The 19,483-nt window shown below is 40.9% G+C and overlaps 2 protein-coding genes and 1 long non-coding RNA gene across 7 annotated transcripts in view; 1 reads left to right on the plus strand and 2 right to left on the minus strand.

Annotated features, from left to right (window-relative positions):
• LOC309701111 overlaps positions 1-19,483 on the minus strand; it is a 206,582-nt gene that overhangs the window by 132,409 nt on the left and 54,690 nt on the right. The window lies entirely within an intron of this gene.
• Positions 1,779-18,332, minus strand: LOC309701341 (uncharacterized protein). 5 transcript variants are annotated; one of them, XM_082525465.1, is made up of 9 exons: positions 17,519-18,332; positions 12,032-12,172; positions 9,708-9,854; positions 9,235-9,369; positions 6,173-6,292; positions 3,885-3,956; positions 3,542-3,718; positions 2,919-3,352; positions 1,779-2,729 (listed from the first exon to the last, which is right to left on the minus strand). In XM_082525465.1, exons 1-4 carry the CDS (start codon positions 17,572-17,574, stop codon positions 9,309-9,311), a joined length of 405 nt encoding a protein of 134 aa, XP_082381591.1. In that variant the 5' UTR covers positions 17,575-18,332; the 3' UTR covers positions 1,779-2,729; positions 2,919-3,352; positions 3,542-3,718; positions 3,885-3,956; positions 6,173-6,292; positions 9,235-9,308. The 5 variants fall into 5 exon arrangements, 1 of the variants encoding a protein (XP_082381591.1); XR_014274948.1 differs by lacking the exon at positions 17,519-18,332 and having other exon boundaries at positions 1,780-2,729; positions 2,919-3,126; positions 3,245-3,352; positions 12,032-12,122; XR_014274947.1 differs by lacking the exon at positions 12,032-12,172.
• On the plus strand, positions 12,886-17,520 carry slitrk1 (SLIT and NTRK like family member 1). The gene is made up of 2 exons (XM_082525464.1): positions 12,886-12,975; positions 13,114-17,520. The coding sequence occupies exon 2, from the start codon at positions 13,174-13,176 to the stop codon at positions 15,277-15,279; it is 2,106 nt and encodes a 701-aa protein (XP_082381590.1). The 5' UTR covers positions 12,886-12,975; positions 13,114-13,173; the 3' UTR covers positions 15,280-17,520.

Here is a 19,483-nt window from a genome sequence, read left to right on the forward strand (position 1 = left end):
TAACTTAGACCTCGCTTGCCTTGTGTAGTAATTTGGCCTCCAATTGTCCTTTTTTAAAATCTTATTTGTGAGAAATCTCTGTGTGTCCATCTGTTCAATTTCTATTATGATAACTGTTTAGCTGAACTACTTTAAATTTGGGAAGTATATTATGGGGACTTGAGTAAGTACAGTGCCAGCTTATTTTGGCAAAATGTTTTGACTGCTGGCTGCTCCACTCTGTGTGTAGGGGGAGGGGCACAAATATGCAAACATGCATGTATGTTTTGGCTATCTTTGTGAGGACAGTGACAAATTACTTGATTTAGATTCTGTAGGACTTGGCAGGTGCACCCATTTTCTATCGCCAGTCATTGGCAGCACTTAAATCCAACTCTCCTCTCCACTTGTCACCGGGTTGTTATCCTACTCTGCATGGTAGCTAAGCTCCAAACCATTTTGCAAACTTTACCTATACTTACCTGCTTGTCTTCTACTCTTCTTCAGTAGAAAGTCCTGCTGATGTGCTTGCTGAAGTCCTTACTTGTGAACCTGCTGGATCCACTCTCTCACGGCCTCTTTTTTGGAAACCTATCTGCCCTGGAGCCTCAGAAAAAAGAAAGGAAAACTTACTTGATTTGAGTGTATGCAGCCTTCATCGATGTAAATTATCTTTGAAGTTGTTCATTAAATGCTGTGGAACAGATGTCATTGGTCTTTTTTGTTCTCCATGCCTGTCTACCTGTTCATTACCCATCTCAACGTGATCTTTGCTTTTGACTTGTGCCAGTGACAGTAAGGTGCAGTATTATGTTTGACTTCATTTTAATGAATCATTCTCAGGTTTTAGCAAAAAGTTTTTCTGTTAGCAGTTAGCCTGCTCCACCCCCTGTGAAGGGGGGAGGGGCAACATATAAACACAATCGCTTTGTTAAACTTTCTAACTGCAATCAGATGAATGTACTCCCAGGATTCTTACCCCTACATTTAAAACAATACAACTAAGTGCTAAACCCTTAAATTAACCTAAACCTAACAAGTATATATGTTTCACTTGGGTACCACTTTACAATAAGGCTCCCCTTATAGATGCTAATAAATAGTTTATAGCTATATTATTAATTAATCTGTAAATGCTTTATAAACCATTATTAATGGTTTATTATGCATTAGTTAAGGGTGAGAAAGAGGAAAAAAACTGACCGGTTTCTTGCCAAATAGTGAGCCAAATGTGTTCACCTATATATTTCATCTAGAGTTGCTATATTAAACATTTCAGACTAAGTTACTATCCTGTAAGCACAATCAGCATTTGTAAACATATTTTTTATCATATAAAATTGTACTTCAGAAATGCATTATAAATATCCACAACTATCAATCAGAGCTTTGTTGTAAAGTGTAAAGCATAAAACCATTTATTAATGAATAATAAATATTTATAAATGCCAAATGGGAGCCTTATTGTAAAGTGTAAAGCATGACACCATTTATTTATGACTAATAAACATTTATAAATGCCAAATGGGAGCCTTATTGTAAAGTGTAAAGCATAACACCATTTATTAATGACTACTAAACATAAATGACAAAAGAGAGTTTTGTTGTAAAGTTTAAAACATGTCAACATTTATTAAGGACTAATAAACATTTATAAATGCCAAATGGGAGCCTTATTGTAAAGTGTAAAGCATAACACCATTTATTAATGACTACTAAACATTTATAAATGACAAAAGATAGCTTTGTCGTAAAGTTTAAAACATGTCAACATTTATTAAGGACTAATAAACATTTATAAATGCCAAATGGGAGCCTTATTGTAAAGTGTAAAGCATAACACCATTTATTAATGACTACTAAACATTTATAAATGACAAAAGATAGCTTTGTCGTAAAGTTTAAAACATGTCAACATTTATTAAGGACTAATAAACATTTATAAATGCCAAATGGGAGCCTTATTGTAAAGTGTAAAGCATAACACCATTTATTAATCACTAATAAACATTTATAAATGACAAAAGATAGCTTTGTCGTAAAGTTTAAAACATGTCAACATTTATTAATCACTAATAAACATTTATAATTGCCAAAAGTGAGTCTTAAATGTATAATGTCACCATTTATAACACTTAGACCTAAATTACAATCAGTGCTTGAAATAACATTTAACTACTGTCAAAAATGGCAATGTATTGTAAGAGTAACACATGTAACATTAAATGTGTTTTTTAAAACACCAAACAGTCACCCACTCCAAAAAAAGTTCATGCCAGACTGGTTCAAACTGGAAATATTTTTTGTGTGTCCTTAAATAAGCGTCCCAGTGGTCCATCAGGGTGTCGCGAACCAAGCCAAGATGACCACTCAAGAACCATCAGGTGTTCCTCCAGCAACTTCTCAGTGCGATTTCCTCTTAGTCTACGGACATGTCCTTTGATGGTCATCCAAGCCCTTTCGATATGCTGTGTATGACTGCCAGATTGAGGATCTACAAACCACCTGCTGTGATTTACAGTGTAATGTCTGTACCCTATGTTTGTCAAAACATTCTTGTAGGCTCTCCACTCATCACTGATAATGGCACTACCCAACTTAACATGCTGTCTGATCAGAGGAACAAGGTGGCGCCTTGATCGTTTTTCAACAAGTTTTAACACGAGCCTTCGCCTTTTGTCTTTAATTCCCATCATTCCAAATACCCATTTCTTCCTTTTCCATGCATTTCCAAAGCGTCCACGTGCATACTGAAAACAAAAAGAATAAAATTAAACAGAATTAAAATGAAAAAGAATGAAATTAAATATCTACAAAGAAACATTCAAAAAGATGGTTGCTTCTACTATTTTTTTTTACTTATGGTAAAGGTTTCCATGTTTAGAGGACACAGTCAGATCTGCATTGATTCTAACAAACCTGTCTGAGAGTTTACCAACCTTTCGCTGATGATGGAGACAGCTTTCATCTATAACCACAAATTCTCTGTCACCACCAAGACGGTGTCCATTGTTTATTCTGTGTCTTTTAATTGCACGTATACAAACATGTCGAATGTGTCTTGCCATGCTACTTAGTGTTCTGGAGCTGCCAGCCACTTCATCATCGATCAAATCTATTTGTCTGAGCCTGAGCCCTTGTGAAAATCTGTGATAGAAATTGAGGCAATTATTACTTACTGAGGCCCTAATTTTATTTCACAAGTCTCGTATTGGTGTTCAATTATGAAAGGTGCATTGCTATTAATGTCTACATCTACATATACCTGTAAATGAACTTCATCCAACTGAAAAGAGATGTTTTTGATTTCTCAAAGAGGGAGCCAGTTCTAATTGTTCTGGAAACTTTCCTATGACTTGCTCTTTTGCAGCACCTGAGAACATATCAATGAGTTAAGTAAAGAAATGGACCCTTAAACAAGAGCATTAATTGAAAAGATAATCACAAAATTAAGTATGAAGAAAATAATAATGAAAAGAGGTTAATGCTCCCTCTTGCATTGATAACCGAAATATTTTGTTATATTTACTACATGCACTACATTATCATGCATTATACATACCACATATATTGGTCTTTCTTCACCACGGAAATCATTTTCATCTTATGGTGACAAACAGGACATCTAAGCTTCTTTTTTAGCAGGTGTTTCTTCTGCAGCCATTTAATGAGCCTTAGTGCCTTATATTTAGTTTGTTTTCCTTCTATTCTGGCGCGCAATCTCATTCCCAAAGACATTCTGGTGGAAAAAAATGAGTAATTTATTTTATTATCACCTCGAAACACCGTAAAATACTCTATGGGAGTCTAGTGCAAATCGGTTCAGAGTTAAAGAACTTCACATGCTATATAAAACAAGCCCTATAATCAAAAATAGTCCCACGCAAAAAAGAGGATTGTCTCACCTGTTATAATGTATCTCCGACTTTGTTATGTAGATCTAACCCGCTGGATTCATGCTAAAAAAATATGTTCTGCTGCCAAAGGGAGGGAAAACAAATTTAATTTAAACGCAGAGGAGCTTATACAACCATCCAATCACAGTTAACTTTATTAAGGAAAGCCCCTCCTCTCAAAGCGCGACAGGCAGTGGAGCGCTCTGGAAGGTCAAGCCAAAGGGGCACGAACAGACACACTGAAGGCGCTCGTTCAAGTTGCTGCGCCATGGATGGAGCAGAAGATAAAAATTTGTGTGCGTCTGCGACTTACACAGTTAGCACACGTTCGAAGAGATACAAAAAGCAGAGACTGGATGATCTAGATTGCACTAAGCCAACGACGTCAGCAGTTAGACATGAAGGTGAGTATAATGCTAGCTAGCTAGCTACCGAGCCATTTGGCTGCTAGCTACAGTGGCTAACTAACATCACATAACATGTGAATAGCTCTATTACTATTGGTTATTCCAAACGATTGATATCACTTAGTTGTATATTTTTAGTTTTGTTTATGTGCATCATTAAATTTATATTAAACACCCTGGTAAGGCAGTACACATAAGAATTATTTGCCTTGTTTTAGAAATGTCTGAACCACCACATGTGTATATAACATAATTTTTACAAAGTGGCTTTTTATAAATTCAAGTTGTAACCGTTTTTAATCAATATTTTATTTGAGTTTCCCAAGTTTAGATTATAAATTATTTTAGTATTGTAATTTAATAATTGTTTGTTCTTTAGATTCTTCTTCTAATCCTGCCCCTACTGCAACTGCCCTTCTTAACAAGGAGCGAGAGAAACTGACTTTTCTTAAGGAGGAACTGGAGCGCGACACCCTGATGGACCACTGGGACGCTTATTTAAAGACATTTCAAAAAATATTTCCAGTTTGAACCAGTCTGGCATGAACTTTTTTTGGAGTGGGTGACTGTTTGGTGTTTTAAAAAACACATTTAATGTTACATGTGTTACTCTTACAATACATTGCCATTTTTGACAGTAGTTAAATGTTATTTCAAGCACTGATTGTAATTTAGGTCTAAGTGTTATAAATGGTGACATTATACATTTAAGACTCACTTTTGGCAATTATAAATGTTTATTAGTGATTAATAAATGTTGACATGTTTTAAACTTTACGACAAAGCTATCTTTTGTCATTTATAAATGTTTATTAGTGATTAATAAATGGTGTTATGCTTTACACTTTACAATAAGGCTCCCATTTGGCATTTATAAATGTTTATTAGTCCTTAATAAATGTTGACATGTTTTAAACTTTACGACAAAGCTATCTTTTGTCATTTATAAATGTTTAGTAGTCATTAATAAATGGTGTTATGCTTTACACTTTACAATAAGGCTCCCATTTGGCATTTATAAATGTTTATTAGTCATAAATAAATGGTGTCATGCTTTACACTTTACAATAAGGCTCCCATTTGGCATTTATAAATATTTATTATTCATTAATAAATGGTTTTATGCTTTACACTTTACAATAAGGCTCCCATTTGGCATTTATAAATATTTATTATTCATTAATAAATGGTTTTATGCTTTACACTTTACAACAAAGCTCTGATTGATAGTTGTGGATATTTATAATGCATTTCTGAAGTACAATTTTATATGATAAAAAATATGTTTACAAATGCTGATTGTGCTTACAGGATAGTAACTTAGTCTGAAATGTTTAATATAGCAACTCTAGATGAAATATATAGGTGAACACATTTGGCTCACTATTTGGCAAGAAACCGGTCAGTTTTTTTCCTCTTTCTCACCCTTAACTAATGCATAATAAACCATTAATAATGGTTTATAAAGCATTTACAAATTAATTAATAATATAGCTATAAACTATTTATTAGCATCTATAAGGGGAGCCTTATTGTAAAGTGGTACCTTCACTTGTTATATAGTTAGTAAGATAGATATGTTTAGAGCATGTCTATAAAGTGTAAAAACAAAAATATGGGTTACACTCTATGAGAAGGGCACTGCATTAAGAAAAAAAATTTTAATCTAAGGTTTGGTATAATATTAGATGGCACTTAATTTTGTATTAGCGCCGTCCTCCTCCTGTTCAACTAATCTACTCTGTGATGAAAAGATATTTACTCCCTACGCATGAATCACCACAAACCCTAAACAGCCATGGCTTATTTTGAATGCTGTCCACACACACTGAGCTCGACATGCTGATGTGAAAACAAGCTTAACATGGTTGCTGACCTTTCTGTAATTACCTGAAGAGTATTTCAGTCTCTCAAAGCCTCCTGCCTCTGAAGCCTCGGGAGAAAGTGCATGTCCTGGTGATGCACATCTGGAGGACATTGGGGGCAGTGCTGATGCGGCACATGTTTAGTCTAGAGAATAAAGTGATAAAAAATTAAAAAGAAAAATCTCAGCTTCCGATTTGGACGCTAAAAGCAAAGATCGTAATTGCTGTTTGACAAGATGATTTGCTGGAAACCGCTAAAGGGAGAAGTTTAGATAAAACAGCAAGGTTTTGTTGATTTTGCACCAGGCCAGCTCATACACCCCACAAATGTCTTCATCAGCTGAGATTTAAAAAAAAAAAGTCTTGAAATACAAGCCCGAGGGAAGGTCAGGTGGACTTTCCAAAAAAATAAATAAAATACTGTCTCAGCCTGATAAAATCCCTGGATTCTTTAAATACGCAGTATCTCTTGGGGAAGGATTAAACTCAGAAAGGTCTCTGTTAAGCAGGTATGAAAAATGCATCAAAGTTTATTTAAAAAGACGTCTTTTTGATAAATACATTTACTCAGGGAACCATAAAACACTTCAAAGTATGACACTGCACGTTGCACGACAAATCGTAGGTGATTGCCAATTATGGCCAGTTAGAAATACTCATCAGATATGAGTTTCAGAATGGGAGTGGGAAATTGCAAGCAATCTTGTAGCACAGCATCACTGCCTGACTGAAAGCTATTGATTGGCTTCACTGTTGGCTTTTCTCTGTGGGAATTGTGCCATGTATACAACAATTACATGAAGCATTTGAAAAGCAATAGCTAACTATGGGATTTCATGAAGCTCTATAATTATCTAGAAGGCAAATTCTATAACAGTTATCCCTGTATGTCAATAATAGTATGAAAGGTATCTCAGAACACTCATCAGGAAAACCAGACCTTGTCAAAAGAATGGAGAGTAGTTAAAGTAAATCTGACCTATTAAACTATAAAATTCCTCTTGACACACATGCACACATTCAAGTTTGGATGTGTTTTGCTAGCAGCTGCTAATGTGATGCCCAAGATGCTAACCTCAAGCATGCAAGGATGTCGGGAGAGGGTGACCTCACTTACAGCCGTATATCAGACTTCATGCAAATCCCTCTGGAGCCACTAAAGGCCACTTGGCAGAGTTCTTTGCACATTTTACTCATATTTACTAACAGCTGTTAAATGACATTTACCTCCATTTCATCACTGCGGTTCCAGTGATGTCTGCCTTGGTGCCTTTTGAGAATAGGCCAGCATACTGACAGGTTTAAGGGACTGTTTCAAAGCATGATATGGTGGAAGTTTGACTTTCGAGGATGAGACAAAACTTGCCCTTACGCAGGAATAATGATTTGCAGGTAAATGGTATCAAATATGACAGGGGAACAGGTCATCCAATTCTGAAGTTCTAATCTCACATAGTGTGTGTTGTCTGTAAAGTATGGTGGTCCTGACAGTTCCAATTCATAGCACCTTAAGAAAACACCAGGAAACAGAAAAAATAAGCGCACAAAACTCAAACATAAAGGGAATTGAATAAAGCAAAGTGGAAATAGAAATAAATACAAAGAAACTTGTATAAAACATAAAGGAAGTAGATAAAAAGAAATTGGGAGCAAATGTTTTTGGGAAAAGCTGTTCCCAAAAAACAAAACATGGGACTGGGACATTCGTAAAAAGTGCAGGATTCATTGTTGTTCATCGGGAGAAAAATATGCCAGGTAATGTGTGTTTTAATTGCATGAGTCATATAATACTGTAGATACAAGTTTGCTATTAATTGTTTATCGTTCTCTTGTCACTTCTATCACATTCCTGTCTCCTCAAAAACACTTAATTTTTTTTGTTTTTGTTTTTGCAGCATTTTTCTCTTTTCTCGTGTTTTCTTAAGTTGCAGTGTGTTTGATTCTTCAGGGCCACCGTAGTAGAGTCAGCAGTACCAAAACACCCAGCACCAGGAGCAGACAAAGGGAATATTCATCTAAAGGCACAGCTAAAAGTACAAATCCAATCCCTCCTCGTCACTACCAGTGAAACTCTAGGTATCTTTAACTCTGCAACTCTGCAATTTTAAAAGTATGATACAAATTAATAAAAAAGTGTTTTGAATGGAACATTGCACTGGTGCTCCCTGATGACAGTGGCCTCTCCAAACAGATCAGTGCACAGCAACAATCCCTAAACAGCTGTGGAATGGTGCAAGAGACATAACAATTTAAAATCGAGCAGCCATGGGATGGACCAGAGCAAATGCACAGGAGCCAAGGGAGCCATGGTGGTTCATGGCTGTTTATGGCAAAACAACTGGGATTAGCCCATTAGGTTTTAATGTGGCCTATCCCCACAGTTGACCCTAGTCATAGTAAATAAACACAAGCACGTCCTCACCTTTCTTGCATGCGATGCTGAGCCCGACTTGCACTGCAGCCCCGGCGACTGTGTATGCAAGTGACGTATGAGCTCATCTGTTCCCGCATCACACTAATGCAACCCGACAGTATCTGCATCACATCATAATGCTGAAACCCCCATGCAATTATTCCTTGGGATACATTCATATTCATAATCCAATTAGTTTTGACTTCAAGATGAGGGCTTTTTTTTTCCTGATACAAATATGATTTATCCTGTTTGGGGGATTATATCAGAGTCTAAATGTCTGCCCTACAAGGACTGAGTCAAGCTAAAGTAAAGTCAGAATTGTTTATCTCTTTGTTTTCTTTAGTGGAAACGAGACGCTCGAGCGTAACTAAGCTATGTTTGTACTAGTCCACCCACCTGCTGTAAATAAGAGGAGGCATTCGCTACATATGATGCATGCACGCAGGAGGTGATCTTTTTTCTTTTCTTTTTTTTTACGCTTTCAGGAAGCGCACTTCATGTGCACCAAAACAAATCAGTAGGAATTTTCTCTCCAACACCCTCCTACACATTAACACCCCCACACCACCCACATGCACACCCCCTCCACACACACACACACACACACACACACACACACACACACACACATATATCCAATTAATTAGTGTGAATGAGTGATGTGTCCTTGCCTTGGCCGCCTGACCGTCCGCCCTCAGCCTGTTTGCTTTTTGCATGCCAGGGACCCGAGCTGACAATCAGTTACTTAGTTTGGATTGAACACATCGCTCGGATGGTTTGATCGGCCCCACAGCAGGACTCTGCGCCTATTCGAAAGATGGCAAACAAAACATTCATTAAACACAACAGACGTGCCCTAAGAGTGAAGGAGAGTCTGGGATGAAGGCGAGGACGGATAGAAACGCAAAGCTCTGCTTACTCCACAGCACAGGAAAGACTCAAATCTTTAGCAAACTTACGTAAAAGGGTGTGCTGCTTTAGTGAGGAACTTCACTGATGGACATGATCTGTCTCAAATATCTGATTCTGCACTGCAGCAATGATATGTTGGAGCAAAAAGTGCACTTTTTTTTTCAAAAAACTGGAGATAATTTATCTGAATTTCTTGAGCTGTCATTTCCCTTTCCCCTTCTTGGTGTCTCACCTCCTCTTGTCAGTACTAGGACACCCATCCTCACCAAAGACTTCCCCAAGCTGCCTGGATCTTGTTCGTTCCGTGTGTCGTTCTCCTTCAGTAAATATTGCCTGATCATATTTGAGGTTGTGGTTGCTGCTAGAGGGGTTAATGTAGCTGGGGAGAGGAAGAGATACAGGAGAATTATCCTCCTGAGATCCAGAAGAAAAAAAAGTTTCATATTTTGAATTTTCTTTATTAATATGGTTGAAAGAAACATGCTACAGTATTTTTTTTTTCAAAATTGTTTTTTTTTTCACTTTTTATCCTCTGTTTTTGCAGTGGACATGTGGTCTTGCTTGATCACTGAATGATAGGATGTGATGTAATGTTTTCATCTGGATTTCTGGTATCAAACCTCAGAATAGGACATACCAACACTTGAAGAGCTTGTAGGAAGGAGCAAAATGATGATCTCTGAAGTCCATTATGGATTAGAAGTAAGGTATAAGCTGCAACTCTGAAGGTATGAGATTTCATAGCAGTTTGTGTCAGGGAAACCCAATGCCACAACTTCAGAGGCACAGCTTATACAGTGGGCACCTCCTCCAAGCTGCCACCTACCTGCTCTTATGTCTGGTCCTCCTCCACCTCATCTCTGAAAGCTCAAAGTCTGATTACCCTTCCACAATTCTGAATAAAGTAATTTGTGCCTCATTCAACCCTTCCTTTCCTGAATCATGGGCACAGGTTGAGAATGAGAGGTAGTGAATCCTGTTGTCCACTGCAAGGGACACTAAATAAAAGTCTCGCTTTGAGAGGGTTAAATTTGTTTTAGTAAGATTTTGGAAACTTGCAATTATTTTAAGACTCTGATGCGGAAGAAAGAATTTGGGTTTAGCATCAGAAACGTAGCATCTGTTAAAAAATGTGGAAACTGCAATGTCTGCCATTTTGAAAAGAAAGCTAATATGCTGTGTTAGCTACACCGCCACAAGTGTGGCATTACCAGAAAGCTCTGGTAATGCCACACTGTCCTCTTGACAGGATTGAAGAAATCAACCAAACTGCATAAAAGGTGTTTGACCTACAAGTCTCAGAGTCATGTCCCCCACAGAGGACAAAAATGAACTTCTGGGTCAGCAGTTTGAATCACTTCAAATATCACGAGTCCAAATACTGAAGGAAGTCACATATGTGGCAGCACTTTGTAACAGTGGGTATTGAGTAAAGCAAATTCTCTCCTCAAGCCACCGATAAAGAGATCTGAGAGAGAGAGACATACCAGCAAGTTCAGACAGACAGGAAGAAACAAAAAGACAGGAAATGAAGGAGATGGGCAAACCAACACGTATGCAGACCAAGTAACGCCAGGAAAAACAAAAAAAAGAAACAACGCAAAACACAGGCAGACAGATAGACAGGTGGGCAGGGAGGAACCATAAGCAGTCAACTGGCCATAATGGGAACACTTTCCAGTCACATGTAGGTGGCCCTAATGATGTGCTGATTATTTGTGAGGCTTGCTGGAGTCTCCTGACTCCTGGGCTGGTGTCTCATTGCACGTGTGTGTGCGTCTGCATTGTTTCCTCTCTGCACAAAAAAAAAATGGTGTCAGAGAATGCGAGACAGAGAGAGAAAGACACACACACAGAGGAGGTGTAACTTAGCATGCCCATTTTCTGTCACGCTCTCAATTCCAACTGAGCACTGCAGATGGAGGAGGGGGAGGGGGATGGGGTGGAGGGTGTGTGTGTGTGTGGTGGTGGAGTGGAGGGATAACTACCTCAACTGTCCTGTGCTCCCCACACCCCTCCCCAACATCGCCCCCTCCCCCCAAGCCCTCCTACAGCTGATGTAATAATCTTAAACAGTGGAGTGTAATATAACTCGATGGTAGATGAGAAAATGCTGAAAACACTCCTGGCTTTGTGTTTTTGTTGCTATTCCTTTCTACTTTTTTGTAAAGGAATTTCTGTGTGTGTGTGTGTGTGTGTGTGTGTGTGTGTGTGTGTGTGTGTGTGTGTGTGGGGGGGGGGGGGGGGGGGGGTGATACAGAACGTCACGCACACATGCGCATATAGGGTTCCACACTGACGCATCGTTTGTTGTATAGTCAACTGTTTCTCTGCTGATTTTTTTTTTTTTTTTTGCTTTCTTTTCCCTCCCTGCGCGGGCTGAGCCATGCCTGTACCGGATAATTGTTTTTACTGCATTCAACAGTGTTTCTCAGAAGCAACGGGTCGAAAGTCCGGACTGTGACAGTGGAGGCTCTGCAGGGACAAACTAATGCCTCCTTCTTCTTTCTGAGAAAGAAGGCTGAGCTATCACGATCCTTACTGTGAAGATCTCACCCGTGTATTTTTCTGACGATGCCGGGTTGGACACTTTCACCGTGTAGCTGCGAGCTGTGAGAATTCTCGTGGAAGAAGCATCTTATTGTGCGTGTTTGATTTTTGTGCCGCTGGATGGAAAATTCGAAAACACCGAAAGCCCTAAAAGCAAAAGAAAGAAACAAAAGTGAGTTTTCTTCTTCTTCCAAGGGGGTTCGAAAAGCGACCCCCCTCCTTTCTCTCTCTCCTCAGCATTCCCTCAGTCAGTCGACGGATTTTTTTTTTCCATTACAGCTCAGTAGAGGGTGTCAGATCTTTCTTAGAGCACCGCGCTAGGATGAACGCAGTCTCCGCGTTCCTCTTTTTGTGATTCCTGAATTTGCCACAAAAAAGAAGAAGAAGAAGAGGGGGGAGAAAAGGAGAGGGAGTGAGAGAGAGAGAGGTTGTAGTTGGTACTGGTGTTGAGGAGAAGAAGAAGAAGGAAAAAAAATCGGCGCAAACGAGCCAGGCGAGACGCCGAGGGATGTGAGGGGGGGATGCCGGTGTTTTGCAGTGGTGGGACCGCCTGTGAAGCCCCAGCGCTGGGAGTGAATTCAGCACCGGGGGGAGAGCGGACAGCTCCCGACGAAGCCGCCACCGCCGCCGCAGCGCTCAGTAGCACAACCGGTGGGAGGAAAAAGCCACGGATTTGTTCGTTTTTACCCCCCCACCACCACCACCTTCCCCCCTCTCTCCATCACTGCCAAGGTCAGTGTTAAACGACCTGAAAAAGCAAAGAAAAAAACGAAAAGATGAGCCGGACTCCGCTGACGCTCTTTTCTTTCCGCTTTTCTTCCGATTATATCCCCGAACCCTGCGAGGCTGTGAGGACTCGGTCGACTTGAAAGAGACGTTTATGTTTGTGTTTTTGGATTCGTGGGGGGAACAGAGAGGAAACAAAACTGGAAGAGTGGACACGAGAGCAGGTTAGACGCAGCGTGGATGTGTGATAAAAAGACTGCCTTATCTCTCTCCCCCCTTCCGTAAATATCTGTATTTCTCTCTCTCCCTCTTTTCTCCCCCCCCCCCTTTTTTTTTTGCTTCCCTCCTTCCCGCTGATGCAGACCAGACCCCCAGCTCGCGCCGCGTCTTGAATCCGGGAATGAGTCGTCCACGTTGAAAAAATGCTGCTTTGGATCGTCCTGCTGAAAGCCGCTCTTTGTCTCGCCAGTGGAAACGTTACAAGGGACGTTTGCAAGGAGCAGATATGCTCCTGCAACGAGGTGGAGGGAGACCTACACATAGACTGCGAAAAGAGGAGCTTCACCACTCTGCAGCAGCTCACCGGCCCCAGCTCGCAGTTTTATCACTTGCTGCTACACGGGAATTCTCTCTCTAGGCTCTTTCCCAACGAGTTCGCCAACTTTTACAACGCCGTGAGTCTGCATTTGGAAAACAACGGCTTGCACGACATCGTGCCCGGCGCCTTCCTGGGACTTCAGCTGGTTAAGCGGCTGCACATCAATAACAATAAGATCAGATCGTTCAGGAAGAGCACGTTTCTGGGCTTGGACGACTTGGAATATCTCCAAGCTGATTTTAATCTACTGAGGGATATTGACCCCGCCGTTTTCAGGGACCTAAATAAACTTGAAGTGTTGATACTTAACGACAACCTCATCAGCGCGTTGCCCGTGAACGTGTTTCAACATGTGCCCATTACGCATCTCGACCTGCGCGGAAACCGAATCAAAACGTTGCCTTATGAAGGGATCCTGGAGCAGATCCCGGGCATTGCGGAGGTTTTGTTGGAGGACAACCCGTGGGACTGTAACTGCGACCTGGTTTCGCTCAAGGAGTGGCTGGAGAACATACCGCGGAACGCGCTCATTGGGAGGGTGATATGCGAGGCTCCCACCAGGCTGCAGGGCAGCGACCTGAACGAGACGTCAGAGGTGGATCTGTGCCCCTCGCAGAGCGCCGGCGTGGACAGCAGCCTGGTGGCCCCTCCCACCCAAGAGGAGACCTCCATGGCCCGCGACACGCACCCGACGCCTTACAAGCCCAGCGGAAATGCCAGCAGGCCCCCGACGCCAGGAGGCCACGGGTCCAACAAGAACCACTCTAAATCTCGTGAGAACTGGCAGCTGAAAACGAAACCCACTCCAGTGGCGGCAGGTGTGGACAGGGAGCAACAGCAGCTGCGCAACGTGACGTGCCCCGAGCCGTGCAAGTGCAAGCTGGTGGGCTCCAGGCAGGGGCTGGGGGTCAACTGCGAGGGCAAGAAGATCGAGAACCTGTCCAACCTCAAACCCAAACCCCTGGCCGCTCACGAGCTCAACATGAGAGAAAACAACATCCACGCGGTGAAGAAAAACCAGCTGCTCGGCTACGCGAGCCTCAACTTGCTCGACCTGGGCGCGAACAACATCAAGGTGATCGACAACGGCACGTTTCAAAACCAGAGCGAGCTCAGGTGGCTGTACTTGGATAAGAACTACCTGGACACGCTGGTGACGGAGATGTTCGTGGGCCTCGTGAATTTGGAATATCTCAGTTTGGAATACAACGACATCCAGCTCGTAGTTGCGGGCGCGTTTAGCCCCATGCCGAACCTGAGGGTTCTCTTCCTCAACAACAACTTGCTCAAATCGTTACCCGCGGATGCTTTCCTTGGGATTTCTTTATCTAAGATCAGCCTGCACAACAACTACTTCCCCTATCTCCCCGTGGCAGGCGTGCTGGACCAGCTCAACTCGATCATCCAGATCGATTTGCACGGGAACCCGTGGGATTGCTCGTGCAAAATCGTGCCCTTCAAGCAGTGGACGGAGAAGCTGGGGGCCGACGTGATCGTGAGCGACCTCAAGTGCGAGTCGCCGGAGGAGTTCTGGAAGCGAGACTTCCGCTACGTGCGGAACGACCTGCTGTGCCCCAAGCTCTACGTCTCCCCGACGTCGCTGTCCAAAAACAGCACTTTCGCGCAGGACTCGGGGACGCACTCGAACTCCTACCTGGAGCCCAACAGGGTCTCCATCTCGGTGCTCGTGCCCGGTCTGCTGCTGGTGTTCGTCACGTCCGCGTTCACCGTGGTGGGGATGCTCGTGTTTATTTTGCGGAACCGAAAGAGGTCGAAGCGGAGGGACGGAAACTCCTCCGCGTCCGAGATCAATTCCCTGCAGACTGTGTGCGACTCTTCGTACTGGCACAGCGGGTCTTATCACGCGGACGGGGGCGCGCACCGGGGCTTCGACTGCAGCACGCATCTCTCCACGACAAACGATGCGTAAAAAGGAAAGATGCCCCCCTCCCTTCCCTGGATTACAAACACACACACAAAGAGACAGATACACATACGAACTTTATATTTTATCCATTTGAACCAAGTCTGCTGCTGCTGCTTGCACAGCCCCCCTGCCCCTCCTCACCCCACTCTGTAATATATGTATATGCCAAGCCCCCCCAAAGAAAAGGCTACAACCCATCCCTCCCCTTTTCTCTCTCCCTCCCAGTAGTCGGATTTTTTTATTTTGTTTTTGCCGCAATCGGACCACAGATCTCTGCAAGACAGAAAAGAGGGGAGAGAGAGAGAATAACAACAGTAATATTATTATTATTATTATTATTAATAATAATAATAATAATAATAATAATAATAATAATTCAAAGAGCGAGCGCGTGTGTGTGGATTCAAGGACCGAGGACCCGTCCCCGAGGGAATGGTGCACGAGCGCATGAATGTAAATGTAAATACTCGGACCCGATGTATCATAATCTGCATGAAGATATTTCGCATGGTTTCAACACACACACACACACACACACACACACCTACACACACACACACACACACACACACACCTACACACACACACAGCCAGAGAGACGGGCGCGCGACGGAGAGGGGAAACCATAACCACCACAAACAAGCGTAAAAAGGAGCCAACTCGACCCCTTCTCATGTTATATCAATATGACGACTATATATAGATATTAAGAGTTATATATGACTATTACAAAGTGCCATTTCTCTATTTTTTTGTGAACCTGCAGTTAGGATTTGTATTTGTTGTTTTGAACTTGTTTGGAGAAACAAAAACATAAAAGGAGGGATGAAGAGGAGGAAGAGGAGTGTGATGGAAGTGAAGCTGTCAGTGCATGTTCTTTTTTTCTGTTTGTTATCATTTTTTTTTGATTGTCGATGAATATTTGGGGTTATTTATACTTAAGTGGCGCAGATTTTGAACAAAAAGAGAGAAAAAAAAGAAAAAGAAACCCACGTCTGCGCACTCATCATCTCCTTTATGAATGTAAAACTGTGTTATTTTATGGTGTGCCAATTGTTCAGATATTCCGACATGCAGATGAGCATGACCAATTAACGTCACTCAGATGCTTATGCTGCAAAGTTAATGTAGCTAAAAATAACAGTGTGTTTTTTTTAACCTTATTTTTTTCTTCTTCTTCTTCTTTTTATTTATGTGTCAATGAATATAGCCTGCTTTGGGTGAGAGGAAGAAAACAAAACAAATAAATAAACAAAAAAACATTGCAACAAGTTAAAAAGTTGGGGGTATGGGGGTGGGGGGTTTATACTGTCATATTTTTTCAAAAGCAAAGAAGTGTTTTCAATTGAGCTAATGCAATTCGATGTAAACAGCGAAGGTAGACTGACATAGATAGAACGCTGTTTTTTAATGTCAGGAAAAAAAATGTATTCCTCCACATAAAAGCTTATGGCTATGATTCACTTTCATTATATTGTGAGCTTTTGTAAAGCCATCTAATCTTGTCCAAATAGGAGAAGTCACTGTATTTAGGACAAAACGTGCTTGAAAGAGGCGGGGTTTTTTGTTTTTGTTTTTTGTGGCTGGGAGAGAAGTGAGGCAAGCTGGAGCATTTTACAGCAAGAAAGAAATCAAACAAAGGTACCTACATACAAACATAACGCAGAGGTAACTACATAAAGCAAGATGTCTTTTTTTTGCTTTCAAATTATTCACTTTTGAACTTGAGCTACTCTTCTTGAAGGGGCCGCATGGTTTTTGTGAGCTCATGACAACAATGCCATGACTGAATACCTGTTTTATTGCTATTTTCTCTTCCCAGAGCTCAGCTATTGTCATGGGATATGCTGCTTATAGCCTATATTGCTTTACCTGAATTTAAAACAAAGAAGAAGGATGACCCCCCCCCCCCCAAAAAAAAAACAAAACAAAAACCCAAACAAACAAACAAACAAAAAAACAAAAACGAAACAAAACCCAATGACAACAACACAAAAACAACAACAAACAAGCATTAAAATAGCTGGGGCTTGTTTGAAAAAAAGAAAGTCAATTCTTTAACTCTGCAGTAGCTCAAACAGAAGCGAGGAATGTGCAATTAGCATTTTTGTCTTTTGACTTAATGTTTGTTATGTAAAACCCTAGCACTGGTTTTCACTTTGCCAACTGATTTTCTTTTACAAAACCCACTCCAATATGCTTAATTTCGACACGAGTTCAGGCTAATTCGGTCAAAACTTACCATGGCCACGATGAGAGTGTACAGAGACGATGTTTAGACGGGCTTACATCCCCCATACTGCCCCTCACCTTGCCTCTTCTTCCCCCCACAAGTAGGCCTACAATTCAAGCTAGCGCTGTTCATGGTGCTGAATCATTTTTCCTGCTTTTTTTTTCTTTTGTCTGTCGGCCCCCTTTGTGCGTGCGTGCAGGACCGCGCGTGCACGGTCATGCAGCCCGCATGTGTGAAGACAAATCAGAGAGAGCGCGCGCGAGAGAGCAGCTGCGTGACCATTTGCATGTACGTGTAGCCGCCCTTACTTTCCCTCCCCTCTTTACCCCAAACCACATAATCATACGCAGCTTGACCTTGGAGACTAACATCTCAGCAGATCTGTGACAAACCAGTCACCACCCTCATCACCATTTTCGTCCTTGCCCCCCCCCCCCGAAACACGCCACCACCTCCACCAGCTTCCCTTTCCTCGGTTTTCCTGTCCAATCACAGGGAGGGGATATATTGGGGGTAACTATGTGTCTATTCTGTGGAGTATTTACTGTGCCACAGTCCACTGATGATTTGTCATAACTTTCAAACGCTGTGTTTCAAAGTTACATTTATATGCTTTGCGATATTTGACCTGCTTCTATTTTGTTAAATAAAGTGTGGTTGAGGTTGAGTAAAAAAAACAAAGTATTTGGTTTTAGGTTTTTATTTATTGGAGCTGGTTTATTGACAAGGTTGATTTATCATCTGTTGTAGTTTTGCATAATTTACATGCTGCAGGATTTCCACATACTTAGCATGTTGAGGCGCACCAGCTTCTGGGTTTCTTCTTAATTACTGTAAAAATTGTTATAATAATCATTGTTCTTATCAGGGTGAGTTAAGGGTTCTTCCACTCATGAGTAAGAATGAAAGCTACTTTTTTTTTCTTTGCTAAGCTCTACCTTTCAACCCACATAATTAAAACAGTGTGCCTGCATCAGTGTCATGGTATAGGCCAGTTATGCAGTCAAGCACTGTACAGGAAGTTAACACTAAATGTCATACACCACACAAGTTTAAGTAACAGACACCGTTGATGGGAACATCGATATGATGGGGAAAAAAAACACGACACACAAAAAACAAACAAAAAAATCAATTTTATATTTTGTTTTTTGGAATTAGGCTTTTAATGTGCTGAACAGTGGGGCAGTGCTCAAATGTTTGATACAAAATAATCACTTGAATGTTACAAAAATGGTTTGGGGATTATTTTAGATGAAATGGTGTACTTCTCCTTGAAAAACGACATAACAGCCATTCCACCTCAGATTCATCATCAGTGTTATGTAAAAATTAATTATTTTAAAGCCATAAATTCAAATATTTTCCAAAACTGCCCTTAATTCACCCTATATTTTTTACATTTTAGAATCCCTAGAAAGACAATCACACATTTTCATGTGCTTTTGAACTTACAGCTCTAATATCACACAATATCAAACAAAGCAACAATTTAGGTTCATGATTTATTTGGGTAGTAAAAGGAAAATTTGAAGATGACTGATACCTGAATAAGGTAGACCAGAGCAGTTGTAGTTGCAAGGTTGAGATTTTGATTATATGTTTTTTTTTTTCTTTTTCAAATGTTTTTTTTGTTTTGGTGAGAAAACATGCTCTATGGGGAAGCTTATGATACTTCTATTTGTAAGTAACACATTTCTTTCTAAGCCTTATGATTTTGGAAGAGTAAATCTAATAGCAAGAAGTAGCTAAAGCTGACCTATAAAGAAATGACGTCACAGTTGCATGACTTTAACCACTATGCTCCTGTGTTTGGTGTGCTGACAATGAATGTCCTCAACAACGTCTGTAGTCCCATTTAACAACGTGTTAGCAAACACCTTCTCTGGAAAATGTACTAGCTTCAAAATCTATAAGTGGGGTATTATTTATGTGCTTTATGTTGTAGCAAACGAAAAAAATCGCCATAAAAAC

The sequence above is a fragment of the Aulonocara stuartgranti genome (genome assembly GCF_965226115.1).
Source record: "Aulonocara stuartgranti genome assembly, chromosome: 23".
NCBI lineage: Eukaryota > Metazoa > Chordata > Actinopteri > Cichliformes > Cichlidae > Aulonocara > Aulonocara stuartgranti.

Excerpts from the sequence above, each read along its gene's own strand:
- slitrk1 (XM_082525464.1), top strand. The coding sequence starts at position 13,174 with ATGCTGCTTTGGATCGTCCTGCTGAAAGCCGCTCTTTGTCTCGCCAGT.
- LOC309701341 (XM_082525465.1), bottom strand. The coding sequence starts at position 17,574 with ATGGGGGATGTAAGCCCGTCTAAACATCGTCTCTGTACACTCTCATCG. Across the intron at positions 12,173-17,518 it reads ACACTCTCATCGTGGCCATG|GGCTTTCGGTGTTTTCGAAT; the intron begins GTAAGTTTTGAC and ends TTTTGCTTTTAG. Across the intron at positions 9,370-9,707 it reads CCTAGTACTGACAAGAGGAG|GCGCAGAGTCCTGCTGTGGG; the intron begins GTGAGACACCAA and ends TCTTTCGAATAG.